Source organism: Vigna radiata, chromosome 5 (genome assembly GCF_000741045.1).
Source record: "Vigna radiata var. radiata cultivar VC1973A chromosome 5, Vradiata_ver6, whole genome shotgun sequence".
Lineage (NCBI taxonomy): Eukaryota > Viridiplantae > Streptophyta > Magnoliopsida > Fabales > Fabaceae > Vigna > Vigna radiata.
The window spans coordinates 23,820,033-23,842,686 of record NC_028355.1 but is presented as its reverse complement, the minus strand read 5'-3'; the positions used below and the strand labels follow the sequence as shown (position 1 = coordinate 23,842,686).

General features: G+C 35.1%; 6 protein-coding genes across 13 annotated transcripts; 4 read left to right on the top strand and 2 right to left on the bottom strand.

Moving 5' to 3' along the window:
- The first annotated feature begins 1,239 nt into the window (after positions 1-1,239).
- Positions 1,240-5,420, top strand: LOC106762605 (glucose-1-phosphate adenylyltransferase large subunit 1). Its single transcript, XM_014646607.2, has 15 exons — positions 1,240-1,449; positions 1,561-1,806; positions 1,905-2,027; positions 2,140-2,310; positions 2,452-2,544; positions 2,661-2,744; positions 2,829-2,884; positions 3,073-3,166; positions 3,516-3,701; positions 3,811-3,891; positions 4,245-4,331; positions 4,450-4,554; positions 4,639-4,745; positions 4,914-4,974; positions 5,077-5,420. Exons 2-15 carry the CDS (start codon positions 1,579-1,581, stop codon positions 5,176-5,178), a joined length of 1,578 nt encoding a protein of 525 aa, XP_014502093.1. The 5' UTR covers positions 1,240-1,449; positions 1,561-1,578; the 3' UTR covers positions 5,179-5,420.
- A 188-nt stretch (positions 5,421-5,608) lies between these two features.
- LOC106760494 (SNF1-related protein kinase regulatory subunit gamma-1-like) lies at positions 5,609-8,290 on the top strand. Of its 2 annotated transcripts, none has more exons than XM_022781061.1 (7): positions 5,609-6,066; positions 6,168-6,343; positions 6,433-6,525; positions 6,852-7,010; positions 7,099-7,169; positions 7,295-7,486; positions 7,568-8,290. In XM_022781061.1, the coding sequence occupies exons 1-7, from the start codon at positions 5,877-5,879 to the stop codon at positions 7,953-7,955; spliced, it is 1,269 nt and encodes a 422-aa protein (XP_022636782.1). In that variant the 5' UTR covers positions 5,609-5,876; the 3' UTR covers positions 7,956-8,290. The 2 variants fall into 2 exon arrangements, with proteins under 2 accessions (XP_022636782.1, XP_014499409.1); XM_014643923.2 differs by having other exon boundaries at positions 7,099-7,181.
- Positions 8,291-8,418: 128 nt separating this feature from the next.
- On the top strand, positions 8,419-10,864 carry LOC106762641 (protein RER1B). 3 transcript variants are annotated; one of them, XM_014646644.2, is made up of 4 exons: positions 8,419-8,552; positions 8,693-9,105; positions 10,170-10,350; positions 10,501-10,864. In XM_014646644.2, exons 2-4 carry the CDS (start codon positions 8,750-8,752, stop codon positions 10,552-10,554), a joined length of 591 nt encoding a protein of 196 aa, XP_014502130.1. In that variant the 5' UTR covers positions 8,419-8,552; positions 8,693-8,749; the 3' UTR covers positions 10,555-10,864. The 3 variants fall into 3 exon arrangements, with proteins under 3 accessions (XP_014502130.1, XP_014502131.1, XP_014502133.1); XM_014646645.2 differs by having other exon boundaries at positions 8,420-8,552; positions 8,733-9,105; XM_014646647.2 differs by having other exon boundaries at positions 8,438-8,552; positions 8,739-9,105.
- A 1,812-nt stretch (positions 10,865-12,676) lies between these two features.
- LOC106762640 (isoflavone reductase homolog) lies at positions 12,677-15,331 on the bottom strand. 2 transcript variants are annotated; one of them, XM_014646643.2, is made up of 6 exons: positions 14,963-15,331; positions 14,093-14,295; positions 13,868-14,002; positions 13,543-13,780; positions 13,251-13,454; positions 12,677-13,171 (listed from the first exon to the last, which is right to left on the bottom strand). In XM_014646643.2, exons 2-6 carry the CDS (start codon positions 14,282-14,284, stop codon positions 13,005-13,007), a joined length of 936 nt encoding a protein of 311 aa, XP_014502129.1. In that variant the 5' UTR covers positions 14,285-14,295; positions 14,963-15,331; the 3' UTR covers positions 12,677-13,004. The 2 variants fall into 2 exon arrangements, with proteins under 2 accessions (XP_014502129.1, XP_022636783.1); XM_022781062.1 differs by lacking the exon at positions 14,963-15,331 and having other exon boundaries at positions 14,093-14,383.
- Positions 15,332-15,432: 101 nt separating this feature from the next.
- LOC106761361 lies at positions 15,433-17,545 on the top strand. Of its 4 annotated transcripts, none has more exons than XM_022781066.1 (5): positions 15,433-15,753; positions 15,844-15,923; positions 16,393-16,511; positions 16,591-16,657; positions 17,396-17,545. In XM_022781066.1, exons 1-4 carry the CDS (start codon positions 15,522-15,524, stop codon positions 16,640-16,642), a joined length of 483 nt encoding a protein of 160 aa, XP_022636787.1. In that variant the 5' UTR covers positions 15,433-15,521; the 3' UTR covers positions 16,643-16,657; positions 17,396-17,545. The 4 variants fall into 4 exon arrangements, with proteins under 4 accessions (XP_022636787.1, XP_022636786.1, XP_022636785.1 ...); XM_022781065.1 differs by lacking the exon at positions 17,396-17,545 and adding an exon at positions 16,741-17,007; XM_022781064.1 differs by having other exon boundaries at positions 15,434-15,753; positions 16,581-16,657; positions 17,396-17,537.
- Positions 17,546-19,692: 2,147 nt separating this feature from the next.
- On the bottom strand, positions 19,693-22,241 carry LOC106760915 (transcription factor bHLH63). Its single transcript, XM_014644360.2, has 7 exons — positions 21,657-22,241; positions 21,328-21,576; positions 21,096-21,230; positions 20,897-20,968; positions 20,608-20,814; positions 20,427-20,529; positions 19,693-19,864 (listed from the first exon to the last, which is right to left on the bottom strand). The coding sequence occupies exons 1-7, from the start codon at positions 22,038-22,040 to the stop codon at positions 19,824-19,826; spliced, it is 1,191 nt and encodes a 396-aa protein (XP_014499846.1). The 5' UTR covers positions 22,041-22,241; the 3' UTR covers positions 19,693-19,823.
- Between the last annotated feature and the right edge of the window lie 413 nt (positions 22,242-22,654).

The window sequence follows — 22,654 nt, the reverse complement described above, 5'->3', positions numbered from 1 at the left end:
TTTTTTTTTTATCTCACGTGCATTCTTATTCTGAAATATATATTTTTTTCATATTTTCTATTCAATTATGAAATGTTTTGTGGTGAATATATTATTTTTATTGTCACTATTTGAAAAGTTGAAAAGAAATACATTAATCTTTATTAATTGATAATGTCAATTTTTTATACACATATATGCATTAAACTTGAGCTGAATTATTTATTTTTGTCTAATTGGACTGGTTAGTTAGTAACAAGTTTAAGCATGAGATATTATTTATATGACAAATGAAATATATTTAAAATTAAGCTATATGTGACTTAAATTTTAAAAATATATATTTAAAATTATATTAGAGATAATAAAAATTTAAAGCAACTATATTATTAAAAAAAGAAAAAAATGCATTTTATAAAATGACCATAAAAAAAGTTAATAAGGTGTTGTTTCTGTTTAAGAAAATTAACTGAGCTGCTAAACTTTTACCAACACGATTATATCAATTAAGTTTATCTTATAATGAATTAAGCAGAAGTAGATTGAGAGTGAAAAACAATCAAACTTGTTTTGGACCACAGTTAATTCTTATTGAGTTAATTTGATTGGAGAAAAGTAAAAGTTGAAGTGTTAGAAATCTGATAATCTGTATATTGACATTTTTATAGAATTGGAGTATTTGACAAGCTCTTGACAGAGGAATTTGTATACTTCGATTCGATTCTTAAATATTCAGAGGAATCTGTATTTATGCAATAAGTTAATGAGAATCATCTGAGAAAAATGGTCCCTCTTTCAGACTCATGAGGCATAAAATGGATTCTTCTCACCTCATTCGGTGCACAAACTTGAATGTTTTTCTACTTTCACCTCAAATAATGCTGCAGGCAGGGATCAATAATAGAAACGAAAATGAAGAAGAAGAAGAATTAGTGAGAAACTAACAACATGTGAAGTGGATGCATAGCTCCAAGGGTGGTGAAGATGTGTCAGGTTAGAGCAGTAAGCAAGTTTGAACCGTAGAAATTCACATCAACGTTTTTGGAACGAATCTATATATCAATTATTAATTATGTTTGATTTCATTTAGGAGCAGTGGCCGTAATAGATGACATGTCTTTGTTCTTTAATGGCTATCCCACGTGGCACAGACACCTAGAAACTTGGACTGAGGGAATTGGGGAACTTGGACTACAGCGGCAAGGCAACATTATTTTATAAATATGTTACCTTTTCTATGGTTTTTGGAAACTAAGAATAGTTATCAAAACCATAAGATTTTTCTCGTGAGCCAATAAAGGCAACCTCTGGTACCTTCATCACCACTCGATCACATTATAAGTCTAATGATTGACCTTCAATAATCTCAAAAAATCAAAATCACTGTTATTGGTTCTTCTGATTTCCTCCACTTTATTGCATACTTACAAATTCATTAATTTAATCCTCTTCACCTTCCTTTCTGTCAAGGTAAGCTTTTCTTTGTGTTATTTAATTTATTACAGTATCTCATGCTCTTTATGTAATGCACACTTCAGAGAGTTTGTACCTCAACATCTCTCACCCATCACTTCTTGGCAGTGAGTTGAGATCACTGCAATGGCTTCTTCATGTGTGACCTTGAAAGCCAATGCCCACTTGGCAAACTCACCGAAAGACCATATTTTTCGTCTAGAAAGTACCTTTCTTGGAGAAAGAGTGAAAGTTGGTCTGAACAGCAGTGCCTTTGTGGCGAATCAGTTGGCCAAATGTTCAAGAAGCCAGAGGAGGGTGCCGCATGATGTTGCATCTGCTATCCTCACTTCAAACGATGCCAAAGAATCAGTGGTTAGTTGAATCTGATTCTGGGATTCACGTTCTACTTCTTTGGACCTTTTTCTTTGTTTGGGTGTTTGCATTTTTATTTGGTGTGTTTTGAGTTTCAGTCCTTGCAAGTGCCTTCATTCCTGAGACGAAGGGCTGATCCTAAAAATGTTGTTTCCATCATACTGGGTGGAGGACCCGGGAAGCAACTCTTTCCCCTCACCCAACGAGCTGCCACACCTGCGGTAAGTATGTCATGGTTCTGGTCTGAATCCTGACTTGTTTTATGTTGGGGTGGTTTTGGTCTGAATATTAAGTTGTTGTTGACATGGTGTGTGGCATGCAATGCGTTTTCAGGTGCCTGTGGGGGGATGCTACAGGCTTATAGACATCCCTATGAGCAACTGCATCAACAGTGGCATCAACAAAATATTTGTTCTGACTCAGTTCAACTCTGCATCTCTCAACCGTCACATCGCCCGCACTTATTTTGGAAATGGCATCAACTTTGGGGATGGGACCGTGGAAGTAAGTGCTACACCACCACTTTTGGTTACTGTGGTTGATGGGGAAATATGAGCCACTAGAGTTTTTGGTTGACCCCTTTCAGTTTTGTGGTTCTTAATTATTCATGCGGTCACTAATTAAGCCAACCTCAACTCCTAACAGGTTCTGGCGGCTACTCAAACACCGGGAGAGGCTGGAAAGAAGTGGTTCCAAGGAACTGCAGATGCTGTGAGGCAATTCACTTGGGTATTTGAGGTGGGCGTGTAATTTTTTTTTTACATGCTACTTGAACTTTTCTTCAAGTTTTCTTTTTCTTCAGTATACTTATCACGGTTTGAGCTTCCCTACAAGTAATAGGATCTTTGTTGCAGGATGCCAAGAACACAAACGTTGAGAATGTATTGATCTTGGCTGGAGATCATCTATATCGAATGGATTACATGGAACTAATACAGGTTTGCAGTGTAATTGTTTTGTATATTGGGTACTATTTTTCTTTATCAAAAGTTTTCTGATTTACTTTGGTTACAAATGAACAGAGTCACATTGATAGAAATGCTGATATCACTGTTTCATGTGCTGCTGTGGGTAACAGGTGTGTTCATGCAGAAATGTTTCTTTTTTGTTGCTTGATACTACCCTCTTTTATATAAACAAGAAATTATAGTTTTTCTTATAAAAAGGACCGCAGCAAGTATTATAGTTGTTCTTTCCAGGGTGAGTAAATAGAAACGACTAATTTCCTTGTAACAAAGTTTACATATTTATTTGTCTTCTTTACAGCCGTGCTTCAGATTATGGATTGGTTAAAGTAGATGATAGAGGCCGCATCATTCAATTTTCAGAAAAACCAAAGGGTGATGATATGACAGCAATGGTAATCCACAATCTAACCTAATGTTACCTCTTCTTTCTTTCTGTCTTCTTGTTATCTAGTAATTTTGTTGTGGTTTCTCACTGCTAGAAAGAAAAAGAAAAAAGATAATTACCATCTTCAATTTCAGGAGTTTTTCCTCCTTGTAGGAGTGAAAATCTTTGCATTATAGCATTTTCCCTGAACTTGCTGGACCAAAAGAAGCCTTCATTCCTGATGTTCCTGATGTTTCATCCTTTTCTTTTTCTTGACATAGTTATTTTGATTGTTCTACAAACTTGTTGCCACCATAGTAGTATGTTCTTAATATATATTTGTCTGATATGTACTCATTCCTGTGGTATTCTCACAGCAAGCGGACACCTCTCTTCTTGGGTTGTCACCCTCAGATGCACTGAAGTCACCGTATATTGCGTCTATGGGGGTTTATGTATTCAAGACAGACGTTTTACTCAATCTTCTAAAATGCAGGCATCCTACCTCCAATGACTTTGGATCTGAACTCATCCCTGCAGCTGTGAGGGACCACAATGTCCAAGTAAGAGAAAATTCCATTAATATATCTCCTTTCAAATGTTTTTGTACATTAGAGTTCTAATTACAGCTAAGATGGAACTAAAATAGTTATATGTTTGTTGTTTTTGCAGTCGTATTTTTTCAGAGATTATTGGGAAGACATTGGAACAATAAAATCCTTTTATGATGCTAACTTGGCTCTTACTGAAGAGGTAGGTTCAAGATGTTTACGGCTATGATTTTTCCCATTCTGTGAGTGTAGGCTGTGGACACCATGCCATAGTTACAGGCCACAATACTAAAGATACATTAATGGTCCTATCTTTGCACCCAGTGTTCTGTAGCATAGGTTTTTTGCCGAGTACGAAGGCCAAAAAAATGGCAAATTGTACCATACTAAATCGGAGGAGGCATGAATCAGTTTAGTATAACTAATAAGCAGGAGTACCTTCACTATGGTTCATCATGCAGAGGCCTTATTATTAGTTACAAATTGTTAGTATTCAGTGTCATTTCTGTGTTTATTAAAACTAACACGCATCTGCTCTATACCATTCTCTTGCAGAGTCACGAGTTCGAATTTTATGACCCCAAGACTCCCATTTACACATCTCCAGGATTCCTACCACCGACTAAGATTGACAAATGCAGGGTATGACATTGATAAAATTCTATCTTATAATATGTAGTAACATCATGAAATTATTTCAAAAAAAAGGAGTAACATCATGAAATGTTTGCTCATTATTCTGTTTGATGTTTTTTGGTAGATCGTGGATGCCATTATCTCACATGGATGTTTCCTGCGAGAATGCACAGTCCAACACTCCGTTGTGGGTGAACGATCACGTTTGGATTATGGAGTTGAAATTCTGGTAAACAAACACTTCACATTCTAGATCTCTTATGCTACACCAACCCACTAAAAATTCCTCTTTAAATGAAACCTTCTTTTACAGGACACTGTGATGATGGGAGCGGACTATTACCAAACTGAATCCGAAATTGCTTCCCTCCTGGCAGAGGGGAAGGTCCCAATTGGGATTGGAAGGAATACCAAAATTAGGTAATTTTAACTCATGCATATTTAATGGACTCTAGATTATTGAATCATTTTGTGGGCCTGAAAAGTTGAAAGTAAAAATATAGATGCATATTGAATGAATATCGTGGTAAGAAATAAGCATTCTCATAGTAACGCAGTTGTTCGCATAATTTGTTATCTTTGTTGAAGGAACTGTATCATTGACAAGAATGCAAAAATTGGGAAAGATGTCATCATCAAGAACAAAGATGTAAGCATGATTTTAACTTTGATCGTGTTATACAGTCAAATGTTTTCTGGTTTAAACAACCTATTTGTGTCTTAATTACCAACTCAAATGCTTTTTCTGTAGGGCGTTCAAGAAGCAGATAGACCAGAAGACGGGTTTTATATTCGATCAGGAATCACCATCATAGCGGAGAAGGCAACAATAGAAGATGGCACTGTCATTTAAAAGGATAGAGCTTATGTCTTGGGCGGGTTGCCCAAAGGCGCTCGGTGAAAGAATCATTGTGAGGAACACACTCAAACATCTTCGCGGACATAATGCAATGGAGAAAGCAGAACACCGATTTTCTATTTGTAAAATAGAACCACCCTTCCCCCCACCAGTTCATGTAAAAATAGGATGAATAAAACATGAAAGTCAAGTCGCATGAAAGCAAATAAATTGAAGGACAGACTCTGAGCCACTAAGTTGCTTTACCCCTTTCTAAATTATATTGTCATAACCATCAGTTTTTGTTTACAATCATACGTGAACTGAAACACTAACGAAATCTTAAATTTAATGATGAGAATGTCATTAAAATAGTGGCAGTGGCAACGAATACCAAAATTTCCTACGAAAATGGCACCGTCATGTTATATGATAATACCATAAAAAGAGAAGTAAGTGGTTTCAACGATACATTCATATTCATATATCACTATATACTTGTTTTCTTAAATTAAGAAGTGTGATTAAATAATGCATCTTTTTTTGTAAATTAAACGATGAAGTCACCTGTCAAATTTGTGAGTTTGAAGAAAGTCAAAGTCCTAAATGTGCGGTGAGAGGCACAGGTGGTGAGTGAGGAATGGGAAAAGTGAAAGAGATAAGCTAAATTAAATGCATGGAGTTTAGCGCATGGAGAAGAAGAAACGAAGACAATGCAATCTGTGAAAATAGCGGAAGTGTTGAACGTCTCGGAAGGTGGGTTAGAAGACAAGGCAAAGAACCTCAATTCAAGCCTCGACAATGGTGATAGCCAACACGTGCAGATTGATTCTGGCACCGCCCTTCAACAATTTCTTGATCGCATACCCATTAGTTCGATACCTGGCATAAAAAACTCACCTGGTACTTTTACATTCGTTGCCTACTTATGTTTTTGTTCAAGAATCAATGCTTGTCGTGAACATTACATGATTGAATGCATGTCCTGTCTCTTGTATCGTAAGTTTTGGAATTGAAAGCTGGAGACAGTATAAGGGATGCAATTCATACGTTGTACGAAAAGGACATCTTTTCTGCAGCAATTGTGGACATGTTGGACTCGGATGCGGATAACATAATGTTTTCAGATCAGTACATTGGTCTCGTTGATTTTACAAGCATGGTTCTTTGGTGCCTTGAGGTATTACTTGTATTTTTGGGAAACCTTGTATCTGTCATTCCCCCACCCAAATGCCACGCCATTCTAATTACACATATGGTATTTGAAAGGAATATGAAAAGACCACCGACAATCTCGAATATATCAAGCACTGTGGCTTTTTCTCCATCCTGGACCATATTCCTCAGATTGGGCAAACCAAGGTTTCCTGCGTTTTCTTTATGCTACCTTCATTTTGTGAATATATTTGAGATTAAAATCAACTTATACTTCTTGAGTTGTAGAGTTAAATGGAAAAAACAATCTATAAAATTTAATAGCACAATCTATAAAATCCGTTCAATCTTATTTTTTTCTTCTACAAGATCTTAAAGGGAAAATTATTCGAAGCTTGATTCTCTCATTGCAAAACATGCCCAAAATTTGTGTTTGAAAAACTTTTGCTCTGGAATGGATCTCATTATAAGCATTCAAAAGCCGTGCACTTGAACACATTGTTAATTTTAAGTTACTACTCCAATATTACTAGATTAGCGAGCTGGCTATGTCATTCCTCTGGGAACCATTTTTCCCCGTAACCTTGGATGATACGGTCTTTCATGCACTGCTACTTCTCTCTAAGCATCGGGTGCACGTTTTGCCGGTCATACAGCAACGTGAAGATGGACTCATCGGTTTTGTTACGCAGGTATCTGCTGAGTTAAGCACAGGTTTAGAATTATAAGGGCCGAAGCACAGATATCTTACTGTAATATGCTGCTGTGCTTTTCTGCTAGAATGCAGTAGTCCAACACCTTCTTCAATCAAGTGAACTAGAGTGGTTTGATAGCATTGCAGACAAGAACTTGTCAGATTTGCGGTATTCAACTCACATTCCTTAATATACATACATGATACATCCATATCCACTTGCTAAAGTGAATTGGCAATCTTGATTTGTTTCTCTTTGACCATTTTCTTGTCCTTGCACAGATTTGAAGGCCTAGAAAATCCTAGTTGTGTATTTTCGGACCAAACTGTCGCAGATGCTTTAAAGACGTTCTGGCAAAACCAAACTAGTGCAGTAGCTGTTGTAGATCGACAAACTAAGAAGCTCCTTGGTAATGTGAGAAAAAGTGATGTTCATATTCTTGTAAGGAATGATGACATCTTTAGAAGTAGAACGTAAGTTGAAGACATGTCCTCCTATCTCTCAATATTAATATAACCAATATGACAGAGGTGCCTGTTTATATGCAAGGACAGGGTTTTAACTGTGGGGGAATTCATTCACATGGAGACTGACAAAGCAGAAAGTAAGCCAAGCATTGAACGTGATCATGGGGCTTTTCTCACAGCAGGAAGTCTTCGGCTGAAAAACAGCTTCATACCCAGAATGGACTTCCCAGTTGCCTGCAAGGAAAATGCAACGCTGAAGCAAATAATGGAGCATACCACAGAGACTAACAGCAGTTTCAGCTTTCTGGTCAATGATAAGGAGCAAGTTACAGGTTTTCTCACGTTGAGGGATATAATTCTGCAGTTTGCCCCACCATGTGTTAATTCTACCATCAATGGAGGTGGTTTTTTTGAATTTGCCTTGGAGCAAAGTGGATGTCAAGTGAAAGATGGAACAATGATTCGTAATCACTGATCTGATTTCTGCATAACCTATCATTTGTGTTCTAAATTCATGGCATATTTCATAATTTTGCCGAGTCTTAAGAGACTGTATACAGTTTTCCCGTGAGAAGAATCCGATCCCTGATAGTCTTTCAATCCGCCTTTTGCACGTTTCTTCTTACAAAGAACAGTTGCCATTGCCAAAGCTCTTTTATTTTATTTTTTTGCTTTGAATCATTATCTGCAAAGCACAGGAAACTATGTACGGTAAATTTTTCTGATAATATGGTTATTGGGCCGCCCGGCAAAGCCCAATTCAAGGAACCTTGCAAGAAAAAGACAATATTAGAACGGAAATAAGCGTCAAATTATTATTTAATTTATTTTATAATTAAACTGAATTTAAATTGAAAGGGAAAATAATAAATAATTGTTTTTATTAGATGCAGTAGAAGGGTAGAGATGGTAAGTAAGAAAGAGTTAGCATTAGAATGAGATGACAAAACGCACAACAGAAAACAGAACCTTAATTTCCACTTCCATCCTCTTAACATGACATGAGAGACAGAAGAGAAGTTGGTTGACGGAATCAAACATTCAAAGCCACCTTGTAGATCAGCTCAGACAGGTCAGCTTCCATTCTTCTTCATTTCTCTTTCTTTTCTTTTCTTTTCTTTTCCACCTTCTTAGGGTTTCTTTTCCCCGCAAGACACCCTTCCAGATCTCCTTTCCCCTTATTTCCTAAACCTTCATAAATAACATTAACAGTGAACGATTGCTTTCGTTTGTTGGGATTCTAAATTTGAAGCGTCAGAATCCGTTGGAATGGAGGGAAGTGGCGGTGGCGGTGGCGCTGCTCCGTCGTCTGCGCCGGTGAAGCAATATCTGCAGGAGTTCTCTAAGCTGTTTCAGTACTATCTGGACAAATCTACCCCCCATTCCGCCTACAGATGGATTGGGACGTTGGTCATGGCATCCATCTACGTCTTGCGTATTGTTTACGTGCAGGGGTTTTACGTTGTCTCTTACGGCCTCGGAATCTACCTCCTCAATCTCTTGATTGGTTTTCTCTCACCTTTGGTTGATCCAGAGCTCGATCCCTCCAACTCCCCTTTGCTTCCCACCAAAGGATCCGATGAGTTCAAACCCTTCATTCGCCGCCTCCCTGAGTTTAAGTTCTGGTAACTTTCCAGACACACTCTTTCTAAGTTTTATTTTAAGTTACGCTAATTCAGGATTTTTTTTTTTTTTTGTATCCCTGGAATTGTGATTGCATCTTAAACGATAGTTTATGGTCCGGTTTGTAGCTGCCTGAGTTTACCATGTTGCACTTACAAGGAGAGGAAATAGGAAGATGAAGGGAATTAAACTTAGGGTTCTATTGGAAGAGTTTCTCCAAATTTCTGAAAGAGGAATAGGAAGAAAAGATAATGACATAAGTTTCTCTATAAGCTAGAATTAACTTCTGTAAAAGTTAAAATTTAGAGCAAATGTATAAGAACTTTTAGGCCTTAAGCATAAGTTAATTATAGCTTGTGAAAGAATTAATTTAATTTTTCCTGTTATTTTTCTCGTCTCGAAGCTTTTATTGAAAAAAATCGTCTTAGAATTAGCTTATGTAATCTCGAAGCTTTTATTGAAAAACTTATCTTAAAATTAGTTTATGTAATGTGTTACTGTTTGCATAAACTACTTCTCAGTAATCACTTATAGAACAAGAAAATTAGATGATAAGATGAATTAAGGGTCTGTTTGGATAAAATAGTCCGTAAATACTTCTAAACAAGAAAATATGTAATATGTTTATGTAAAAACTAAAGTTAGCTTATTTGTATCTTAATTTGTAAAAGTTTTCTCGTATTGGTTTATCCAAGATGTGATCTCTAACACAATGCATGGACCGATTTGAGTATGTGGAAAAATTTACTTCATATTTTTCTTTTATTAAAAGTGTTAATAGAGAAATATATCCACCAAATAAATCATTAGTTTCTCCTGTAAATTAAAATCAATCTGTGGAATACATTGATGCGTATAAATGAGAAAGTTCTAAAAACTATTTATGGGAGAAACTTAATTCCTTTTATCTTAATTTCTTCTTCTGTAAGTATTGTCTGGTCGGTTGTCTAACTGGAGTCTAATTGGAAGTGATTTGGGTGGTGTGAGTTCATTTGTGTCTGTAAGTTCTTTATTTATTGAAAGTGGTTGTTGTTTTTCATGCGTGTGAATTTTGTAATGAGTGTAGGTATTCTTTCACCAAGGCCCTCTGCATAGCGTTTGTGATGACCTTCTTTTCCCCGTTTGATGTTCCTGTCTTTTGGCCTATATTACTCTGTTACTGGTTTGTTCTCTTCGTCCTTACAATGAGGCGCCAAGTTGCACACATGATCAAATACAAATATATCCCATTTAACTTGGGGAAGCAGGTTGGTCTTATTCTTAGATTTCCCTTCCATAGTTTATTTGTACAATTGTTACTATTTCTTGTGAAACTTTAGTCCAGCACAAGTAAGGTTTGTTTTTATGTGTTCTTTCTTCCTGAAATATAACACACCGTTTCTTTTGATATTTGGCAGAAGTATACTGGTAAGAAATCTTCTGCAGGTAGCAGTGGCTCTCGAGCAGACTGAAACTTTGCTCACACAATGAGGATCTACTATGTTAGGTTTTCTGAACAATCAGGCTAGTTAATCCCCCCACCTCCACTTTTTAATTTTTTGAAAGAATTTGTATCTAGGGTATTATGGATGCGTATGCATTATGCAGTGCAGAAAATCTTATTGCCCACTATTTATTATATTACACATGAAGACGTGCTGATTTTGGTACACATGTATTGATTGGATTTCTTGTAAATCTCAGCTTGTATTCTTGAATTTGTGATACTGGAATTTTTCCAATCCTGGTTCTGCATCATAATAAGGCAAAAGTTCATCTGTCGCTTTAGGCTTTCTGTCTGCCCCTAAAATATCGTTAAGATTAGATAGGATGTTGATTTGAACACCATCACCGAAAGTAGAGAGATTGGTGAATAAGTTCAGGTTTCCACTAATGTGTCTATTAAAGTGCGTCAAAATTTGGGCCCATTGCTTAGGATGTTGTAGATAAGCTGTCTAGACACTGCATTTTTTGATTTGTGATTATGGGACGTTTTGCATTTCCATTTCCTTTTGGATGGAAGAAAAAGACCTTGATAACGAAAGTCATTCAGGTTTCTTTTCTGAAAATTAGTCATAAGCAGAATTTGTGGAAACACTATACTAATGACATGGCCTTACCAACATACATTGAAATGATATTTTATTTATAATTAATTCATTGTTACTATCTTTTAGCCTTTGTTTCAATAGAGTGAAAAAGAAAAGAAAAGAGAAACAATGTCAAAGTTGAATTGTTTGGATTAAGAAAAACGAATAAAAGGTGAAAATAAATAAATAGAAATAAGTATACAGTTTTTTTCCCACATGGTACTATTTTTTTTTCCTTTTCAACTATTTTATATCCTATCTATTTCATTTTAAAAGAACCATTTTAAACAAGTCATCATCAACTTTCTTCAATAAAATTTTATTACTTCTCTCAAAGTATTTCATCATTTAACTTTAAGTTATTTTATTCATTGAAAATGTCTTTAGTTTTACCGTAAATAATAAAGAAACATTTTATAAATACTAGATTGTTAGAATGAAAAATAATACAAGCATATATTTAGTAAAATAAAAATAATAGAGTCACAAGAAATTTAACAAAGTTTCATACTTTTCTAAACAAGCTTTAACGTTCGTATGATACTAATTTTAATAAATGGTCAGCATTAAAGTCCTTTTTCACACGATAACGCGATATGTATTACTCAGCTTAATCAGACACATTTTCAAAGTAGTTTAGTCCACAAATTATGTATGTGATAGAATTTAATTAAAACTAAAATAACAGGCTATGGTTATCCAAATAAAGTTCATGACATTGGTTTAAGGTGTGATGTCATAATGTTTTTTAAAGTAAAAGTAAAATTGTATTCATAAAAGTTTGTTGGAACATTAATTGGTAATTTTTAATTAAATTTTTTTATGTTATCTTTACAAAGGGAAAACATTTACTTATTACTGTTAATTTTTTCAAAATTTAGAATCAATTGGACTCAAACTTTTACTATCTAATAAAGCATTTGACTCTTTTGAAATGAGCAAATTATTTTAAGATGTAAATAAAAAATTATAAATAATGGATAAAAACAATTCATTAATATTGTACACACAGTTCTTATTCTTAATATTGATGATTTTACCTTCTATCTCTTAATCAAGCCTTTTGTTTAGTGACATTATTTTGAGTCCGAAATAAATATATAGGAAAATGAATACTTAACTTGTAAATGTCGTAAAGTCTCAATAATATTAAGTCATTTTGTATCCAAAGTTCCCTGTTGTATATAATAAGTCTTTTTCTCTCTTAATATTTCTATGAGTGAGTCTTTCTAAATGTGTGTTATGCATATCATCTAATGCATATTGTCTGAGGCATATTATGACTATCATCCGATGCATATCTCTCTCTCTCTCTGTCATGTGAGAGGCATATGCTGAAAGAATATTTGAGATTTTTTCATATAGGTGTGACTTCACCAACTAAGATATGGGAGATACGTTGAAAAGTGTATTTTGATTAAAAGATAACAAACCCTTGTTTAAGCATACTTTTGTACCAAATTTAGAAAAACTATTCATAAAAGTTACAACTCTAAATGCCTGCTAAATAATTTTATAGGTTTCCAAAATAAACAATGCTTATAACTTAGTTTATGGTTGTTTTAGTGATCAAATATCAAACTATCAAGCAATCAAGAGTTCAGATATACGTAGACAACAAGTTCCTTCCATCTCGATCAATCAGACAAATTCCGATAAGAGATCACTACAAGTATAATAAAATTGCAACAATATAACACAACACATGATTCTTGGTACATCATTCATTTTCGATGACATAGATAGCAACAAATTGATATTATATCATTATCTTTGAATAGGCCACAAAGTTTCACCAAGAATATAATATCAACAAAGCTTACTTGCATATCTCACACAAGGTTATTAAGATAGTCATCCACTGTGGTGTATTTCACATCAGGATATAAAGCTGAAGCTTCCACTCCAAAAGAAGACTCAATTTCAAAGTTAGCATGGTCACCTTTTACGTAAGCAGCGTGTTTAAATGCCAATAAAATATTCAAGGGTGGTGAAGACTCTGAAAATAAAAATAAAAACTGTTAAAGAGTAATAAATCAACCACGTATAGCTAGCATGAATGACAGTTTCTCACTAACCTTGGATCTGCTTTAGTACTTGTTCTTCTGGAACGTAGATTCTTTCAAGAGTTTTACTAATCTTCTTCTCCCAAAGGGTAACAAGTTCATTAAACGACAACGTGTTGTTGGGAGGTCTAATGTACAGAATTTTGTTCAAAGTTCTTGGATCATCCACTGAATTGATTGTGTAAGTAGCAACATCCTCTTCCTTATTGAAAACAGCTGTTAAAGAAGTAAAAGTTTAAAACAAGGGTTATAAGTAAAATTCTAAGTATAAATGTCGATAAAGTTTACGTTGTTAATTTGAAACCTTTGGGATTTCCATTTCCTAGGATAATAATTTTGTCTCTAGGAGGAGTTGTAGCTCCAGGTTGCGACAAGGTTGATAGGAAGTGACCATCAAAGAAGTTACATGACACATAAGTGTAAGGAATTCCTTCAGCCTCAATAGTTCGACGAATTTTGGCCTTCTTTGCATATGCAATAGTCGCCGGTTCGACTGCATGATTTCGATCCACATCATGTCCAAACTCAGATGGATAGAATTTCTATACAACATCATATTGCTATATGTTAGAGAAAAATCCATAAAAAATTAAAACTATATATATACCAAGAAGAAGAAAGAAGCATACCTTAACATTTCCTGCTTCTTTTATTGCAGAAATGATGTTATCTTGCTCAGCTAGATGCGAGCGTGGTACTGTAGAAAAGACCACATCTACCTGCTTTATCGCATTCAACAAACTTTGGTAATCGTATAAATCTCCCTGCAAGTAATAATAAGATAAAGCAGCATCTTTTATATTAGTCAACTAATAGAAAAAGAAAGCATAGCAAACAATGTTTAGTTAACGTACGAAAACAATGTTGACACCAAGGCTTTGGAAGTTGTGAATGAGGGAAGATTTTGCAGGGTTGGAGAGAGTGGACTCCCTCACCAAAAGGAAGGTTGGGTGGCCAGCTCTGGCACTCGCCTCCACCAGGAATTTTCCGGTGTAACCAGTGCCTCCGATGAACAGAATCTTGCTCTTGCTGCTATTCCCTGCCATTGCTCAAGTTTCTTTTGTTTTTTACAAATATAAAGTATTCAGTCCCACATCGATTAATTGTGTCCTTTATTTATAAATGCTATTTTTGTTTTTTTCTATTGTTTTGTATACTATAAATAGAATTATATTTTTTAAATATCTTAATTTTTATGGTATATGGTCTTAATATTACAAAAATCTAACAATAGGAAAATGACATACAGTGATGAATGGTGAAAGTTTGTATTTTTCACAATATCTTGGCTGATATTTACATGATAAGAGTAAGACGTCAATTTTTTTTTGTTGATATTAAAATTATTATATATTTTTATATTGAAAAATCTGAAGTTAAATATCTTAGTTTGGAGAGATAAAATGTGGTGTTAATTAGTGGGAAATATAGTGACACTTTTAAAGAATATTCATTTAATAATTTTAAATAATAATATTTTAACTATATTTTTATATTTATTTTATATATTATTATAATATCAAAATGAACTGAATCTTATAGCAATTCAATCCACCTCATCAAGATAAAGTCATTCCATCTTAGGATGAAAAAAAATCATATGGCATTCACCAAACTTTGGCGATCCTATAGATCTTCCTGAACATAATAAATATAACGTCAAACTCTTAATAATTAATCGTCCAGTAGGAAAAAATTAATAAGGATTTATGCAGTTAACTTACCTTAACATCATCGAGGCCTTTGAATTTGTCCGATGAACTTTCCGATTTAACCAGCGCCTCCGATCAATAGAATCCTGGTCTTGCTGTTCCCGCCGTTGCTCAGATGAGGACAAATGTATTTCGGGACATAACAAGACTACGTGCATGGTTGGATTGAGAGGAACAAGGTAGTTGGAAGGGAAGAGAGGTGTGACTGTAATTTTTCGTTTTCGATCCTAAAATATTGTCAAATGTTTGTGTTATGAGAGTGATATTTCGATGAACTGTGTTTGATTAGTCAAAGGTGTCTATTAACCGTTTTCTAAGATAAGAAGAAATTTATCATTTACACGACTCTTTGGAAAAGTAAATGGAATGTGCGGGCCACATCACATCACTCATTGTTTCAAAAGTAAGATTCATTCTAATCATAAATACAAGATAATAATTTATAGTAATGTTAAATTTAGGTATAATTAATTTTTAAAATAATGAATACAGGTGATGTTTAAGAAAAGAAAGAGAGAAGAAAATGTTTAAAAAAAAATAATTGAATTAGCATCTAAAATAGGCAGAGAAAATGGAGACGGTAATGGAAGATGAAGAATACAACTACAGAGAAGTGAAACTTCCGTCTCTGATTCCGGTGGCGCCGGAGCCGGAGTTGGAGAGGGAAACAGGGGAAAGGAGAAGAGGAAGAGACGTAATCATAGCCATAGATCATGGCCCCAACAGCAAACACGCTTTCGATTGGACTCTCGTTCACTTTTGTAGGCTGGCTGATACTATTCATCTCGTTCACGCCGTTACCGGTTTCTTCCTTTGCTTTTTTCATATGTTTTTCCCTTTTAATCTGGAAACGAATTATCATCATTTATTTTTTTATTTTTATTTTTTTTCAGATTTGAAGAACCAAATTCTCTATGACACAAGCCAGGGGCTGATGGAGAAATTGGCTGTTGAGGCTTTTCAAGTAGCAATGGTTTGCATCTCCTCTTCTTTCTAGACTTTGATTTGAACCATGCGTTAGTTATACAAAATAATTATTGTTGCTAAGAATCATCTTGTGTCATATTCAAGTTTTAAAAATTTTTGGTGATGTCTTCCTGCAATTTCATGCAATCTCAAGGTTTGTATCAATTAGATCCTATTCTCGAGAGCAATCTTTTACCGAAGGATGATTTCATTCCAAGGTATGGCTGTTGAACAGCGGCCATTGACATCCATTTTCTAAGAAATTGAACATGGTTCAAATTTGATGGTATTAGTTGAAACATCTTTTCGAAGGGTGAGATGCTTCTCCTGGTCTTTCCAGCGTTTTTTACCTGAAAACAACGAAATCAATTTTTGTGAATGCTATTTTGTGATTGATCTCAATAGAGGATAAAGTTTTATCAAAGTAGAAATCTTCTTCCTGTGCTTATTCTTGAAAGATATGATATAAAATACAGGTGAAAACAGTAGCCAGGGTTGTGGAAGGGGATCCAGGAAAAGTAATTTGCCAGGAAGCAGAGAGGATCAAACCTGCAGCTGTAGTTTTGGGAAGCAGAGGCAGAGGCTTCATTCAAAGGTTTGATTTGACCTGAAGCATTTATCATGCATTGATCATTGAACTGAAGCATCTCGTGATTTTCTTCAGTGTGCTACAGGGAAGTGTTGGAGTGTACTGCTTGCACCACTGTAAAGCAGCACCTATTGTAATTGTTCCTGGAAAAGGTCTGCCTTCGTTACCCTACTCATTCTTTTCAACATTTTCTTACAGCTGATTTTTTTAAGCACTTTCGTTTTTTGATCCACAGATGCTGGAGACGAGTCAATAGTCTAGTTAGTTACTGCTGGAATTTTGTTGTAAAATACTGTGTTATGTATATCGTCTTTCGTTTTACCATGTATCTAACATCAGTGCGGAGATCAAGAAAAGCAAAAAAAAAAAAAAAGAATCACATGCTGTGGTTTGTTACATGTTTTCTGGAAAGTTGCCATTAATTAGTTGCTTATGTTTTCATATTTGAAAATCTTTACCTGTATCTTAATGAACAAATAAAGAATTTGTTGTTAGTTGTTTATTGGTTTTTAAATTGAACTGCTTAAATTCAACAGCCATTCTCGGTAATTAAGCTCTTTAAAATCGTGAATAATTGGTACAAAAAGGCTCATGCGATCTTGATTACAACCTTTTGTGTTTTAAGTGTGTAGTGCAACGAATATATATTGGATTAAAATGTAGCCAAAGTTCCTTCTTAAAATTTCCTTATCAGAAATTGTAATTTATTCAGAAGTTTCCATTTAGATGGTAGGGAGAAAAACATTTACCAGCTGTCCTAAATTACTCCGAATTATTCCCTTAATTAAGTGAATATATTGTTGGTGATCTTTAAATTCAAAAAGTACCAATATAAGGTTACCCTATATGTTCAAGGTTTTTAGTTATAATTGTGCTGCACTTTTCTGCAGTGGTTCAATGAGACCGAGAAGGAGAAACAACGGCCGCTGAAGCGATGGTTATGGTTTTTATGTTGGAGGTGTATTTAACAATTGCCTATTCTTATCAGTTGAGAGCCCAAAACAATTGGGCTCACAATACCATATAATGAAAGCCTGTTTTCGTAAAGTCTATTTGAGGAGCATTGTATTTGTAGTTTACTTTTGTCTTATGAGTTTCACAAAAGAAATTCTATCAGATATAGGAAAATTTTAATAATATAATATTCATAAAATATTTAATTATAGTGGAGACATGTAAATTCATTTTTAAAAACTTACAAAATAAAAAAGTGAATGGGAAAATTCCGAACAAAAGAACATGTTTCAAACAAAATAAATTGGAAGTTTGGTGTAGAAAGGTTTCTCAACGAATGCTCTAATTTATTATTTAGACTTAATTATTAAAAATAAGTGCTAGTTTAAAATAATTTGAGTAAACAAGTCAATATATGCAAATAATATTTAAATAAAATAAAGCATGGTTTTCGACGAAGACTACGTCACGTGACATGCTCAGTAGCAGCCATACCTACATCAAATAATTAATGCTTGCACCTGCTCACCTCACTCACAATCATATTTAAAGTAAAAAATAAAAACAAAAACAATTTTCTTTATAGTAAGAATTTTTCTAAAAGTTTATAATATCTCACTTACGCCTAACAAACTGAATCCTGACAAAATGAAACTAGCGGAGGGTAAAGAATTTTTTGAAATAAATAAATTAAGTAATTTTTAATACAAAACTTTAAAATTTAATATTTAATTTTTTTTATATGATTTTTAATTTACATTTTGTTTCGGTTGTGCTATTGAACTCCACCTATACAATTTTTCTTGAATATCTGATCACACCTATCAATTTCTCCTGGTTGTGTCCTCCATTTCTTCCTGATTCATTTAGAACTTTCTCCAACCTGTCCGATCGGATACCTGGTGTTCCGACATTCAAGTCAGCGGATGATCAAAGGGTAAAAGAGATAGAAAGAGAAAGTAAATACTACGAATAAATATTCATTCAATGTAACAAACCACCTGTTACGTTTGACTTTTATTTATAGTTTTCACCATGGGCCTATAATTAAAAAAACCTTAATCACGGTCCAATCACTGACTCAATATTCGTAATCTCGTTTTACCTTAATTCAATCTTAATACTCCTTTCTTCCTGACCGGTTGATTTGTGACAAATCCTAGTTTTCGTCACTTAGACTGTGCTGACATCAATTATTAATCGGTCAGATAAAGACCCACTTCTGAATGTTTCCTACTTCTGTCTATTATTTACTGATTGGACCGGCCATATACCACGGCCGTCCGGTCCCTACGGTACACATTTGAAATTTGAATCTTCGTGATTTTACTTAAGTTTTAGTATAATTTTCTTGTTAACAACGATAATATGATACATATTCTTGTAATAAAAGTAAAATAATATTTTAAAAATAAAAGAAAAAGTAAAAAGGTATTAAATGAATATAAAAATATTATGTAAGGTGTTTTTGGAGAGGGAATCTTTGTGGGTTTTGGTTAGTCTAAATAAGAATAAAAGTGGAGAAGGAGCCCCCATGTGAGTGAAAGGGCAGAGAGTGAGACATAAGAAGAGAAACAGTGAAGAGGGGCCACTGAAAGCAAATTCCTATATCATCTCTCCCTATCCGCAGGAACAAAGAATCAACAATATCTTTGCTATGAATGAGACACCTCCCTCCAAGATAAATAACAAACATTCAAAACTTCCTTCCTTTCATGCAAATTACACATAACACATTATTTATTTCCATACCTATAATTAACCTCCTTTCTTAATACTCTTCTAAACATCACAAAACTCGCTTTTTCGTTCAAATCAATGACAATTGTTTCGAGTAGTTGAGAGACAAAAAACCATTGCAATAAATTTAAGAGATGCAAATGTCTGCTCATCTCCCTCTTCTCCACCCCATATTTACATCTTTGTATTCATCATTCTATGGCCTTCCTATCACTGTCCCAATCAAGAGGCCCAAACCCTTCTTTCTTCTCTCTTTTCATTCTCTCTTTTCATTCTCTTTCACCTACCCACCCAAATCACAAAGTTGTGTTCAGTTAATTAATGTAACTCGATTAAACAAATTTTTTAACTAGCACCGATTTTCGCTTTACCAAAACTGATTAGATTTTTGGTCCCGGATTAGCCTGCGGCTGATCGTTATCACCTTTACTTTTTTTCTTTTGTTTGTTTTGTTCAATGGGCTATATCGTGATTTGAACGTGCAGACGGTGACTGAAGTTAACAGGTACTAAATAAATTTTTATTTATATTATGGAGCAGTTACAAACAATTGATATATGCTATGTACTTGAAAAGAAAACAAAAAGAATCTTGATAAGTTGCAGAAGAAATAGAAGCTCTAGTCTACATCTCCATCTTTAGATGATTGCCAGCTTCAACCAGTCCTGCAGAGATGTCAAACAAGCAACTTTTTCAGAATTTATATTGAATGCTCTAGTATAACTACTTCCAAAGAGTGTAAATATTTCAAGTGGTCTAAAAAAGAAAGATTGTGAAATGACAAGGAGTGACAGGTCCAATTTGCAATCCCCTAGGCTAAGATGTCATCAAGAAAACGATTGATCCTGGTCCTGCCCTGTTCATCCAACTTGCCCAATAACAACTTAATTGCCAAAAGGGAACCTTGCTTCATCTTCAATATTATGCATTTTATTTCACTAAATATGACTAAATCTCTTTTCCTTTTGTCATGTGATTAATGTCTTATCCTTCTCACCACATAAGAAAAGAAAACTGCATGATTAAACAGATCAGTTTTAAGAAAACATATCTTTATTTTGATTAATCAAAAAGGTCTCAGCGTTTATGTGCTGTTATCAACATCAGTGGGGCTTAAAGTCTCTATCACATATTAAAATCCACTCAATTTATTACTTTTCTACTTTCTGCTTTTAAGATAGAATGCTAAGGAAAAATTCATCCCACACGGCACAAAATTTTAGTTACCTGAGGACAAATGAGAAGGGAAAGATGTGGCTCGCACTTGATCAAAATCCAAATTCAAAAGGTTTTGGAAATCACCTTCCCATGTTGAGGAGGGAAGCAATTGCTGCAGCATAAGAAAAATGAGATCAAATTGAGCAATATAACAAGAAGGAATAGGAAAATTAAGAGAGGAGAGACCTACTGTGAAAGAGGATGAGTGAAGATATGTTTCAGGCACTGATACATGGGCACTTATACTCCTTTTTAGGCCCATGTAGGGAGGGTTAATCACCGTGTCTAATCCCCCATACGACACCATTTCTTGTGGTGAATTGAATTGAACATAGCCAGAGTTCGTCAAATCTGATGACATTCCAATGTTTGGAAAATTCGCAGCACAAGGAAACACCTATAGGATCAGATCAAATATTTCAGAATCAGAAAATACAACTAAGACATCAGAAAAACTGTAACCACATGATATTCCTTACCTCTTTTTCAAATAGATCATCAATACTGAGGTCAAGCCTTGGGTTCACAGCAGCTAATTTCATTGACAGAAACTGCATACGATAATCACATAATATACACAGTAAGTTTTTAATATCCACGCAAAATGAGGTGGGGTCCACAAGAATTTCGGATAGATCAGTGTGAAAGGAAAAGAGGAAATGCACCCCTAACTCTTACCTCAACCTGTCGTTGAAGAGATTGAACATAGTTGATGATTTCATCAAGCATTCCAGCTTTTCCCGTGATTTTGTTGCAACCAGGTACTAAATCTTGCAAATACTTCATTCTCTCGCTAATTTTTTCCCTTCTAACCTGAGTAAAAAGTTGAGACAGAATGCCTGCTTTAAAATCCAGACAGAGAAACAAACCGAACATTAACGTAGAAAATAAAATGTTAATAAGTACTCACTCTTTCAGCTAAGCTATGGCTATCGGTGGCTTGGCCGCGACGCGCGCGGACGTGAATGTAATCGGGCTTTTGATTTTGAATCTCGGAGACTTTGGAATTTTGCTTCGAATTTGAAGTATCTGCACAAGTTTCTCTTTTGTTGGTATCGGTGTTGGCGTTGCTGTTGGGGCTCCCTGTGATTTTGGATTGTTCATCGTCGTCGGAACCCAGTTTGATCCTCTTGTCTTTCGTATCATTTTCTGTAACAAACTAAACAAAAACTCCAACCGTCAGTTTAACACAAGGACACTCACAGAATGCACAACACGTTCTCTTCTCTGTTCACACACCTTAGCACTGTGAAGCTTCTCGGGTTTCCTTTTCTTGGAACTCTCTTTCCCAATCGAAGAGCCAGTGGGCCTGGGCTCCACCAAAGCAGGTGGACAACTAAAAGTTCTTGAAATCGAAGAACTTTCATCAAACCCATGAACAGATGGCTTATTCATGGAGCGAGGCTGAGGCTGAGGCTGAGCCTGAGCCTGAGCTACCACTTCACCAAGCGCACAACCGGAATCAGCAGGCAGCAAGAAGGAATCTTGAGAAGAAGAAGAGAAAAGAGCGTCGAACGCAGAAAAGTACCCTTGCTCTTCTTGCCACTTCATCCTCGCCCTCTGTCTTTCCCACACTGTCATGTCCCCAGCCAGATTCCCCGACGTGTTCGCACAGTGCAACATTTTCGCTTTTTTTTTACGTTAATTAAGATTACGAAATAAGTAACAGTTATAGGTTGTTGTTGTTGTCGTCGAATCGAAACAGAGGATTTTGCAGAGGGCGCGTGGAGAAACGGCAACACTTTATAGCAAAGCAAAGTAGGGTCCCACACCCACAGGAAGTTCTTGCGAACTGAAGGAGAATTAGGAGAAGTGAAATGCTGTTATGTTAGGGTTGGAATGGAAAAGGGATGGGATATATATAAAGTGATGAAATAAATAATATTAAAAAAAAAAGAAAAAGGTGAGTATGAATTAATTGAAGAGAGACAAGGAGTGGATTAGATTAGATGTTGAGAAAGAGAAAGAGAGAGAGAGAGAGAGAGAGCTGTGGGCATTGGACCCTATTGACATGACTGCCACGTGGGCATGTCTCATCTCATACCCTACTGTTTAACACTAATCACCTATGCTTAACACTAATCACCTAAGCTTACTTAATCCATACCAAAAAAACACATAATTACACATCTCTTTCATTCCCATGTTTCTTAATTCATCAGAAAAATTGCAAACTCCCCCTCTAACACAGAATCAGCTGTTCCAAGGTACAAAACGCAGTACCTTGATGAAGATTC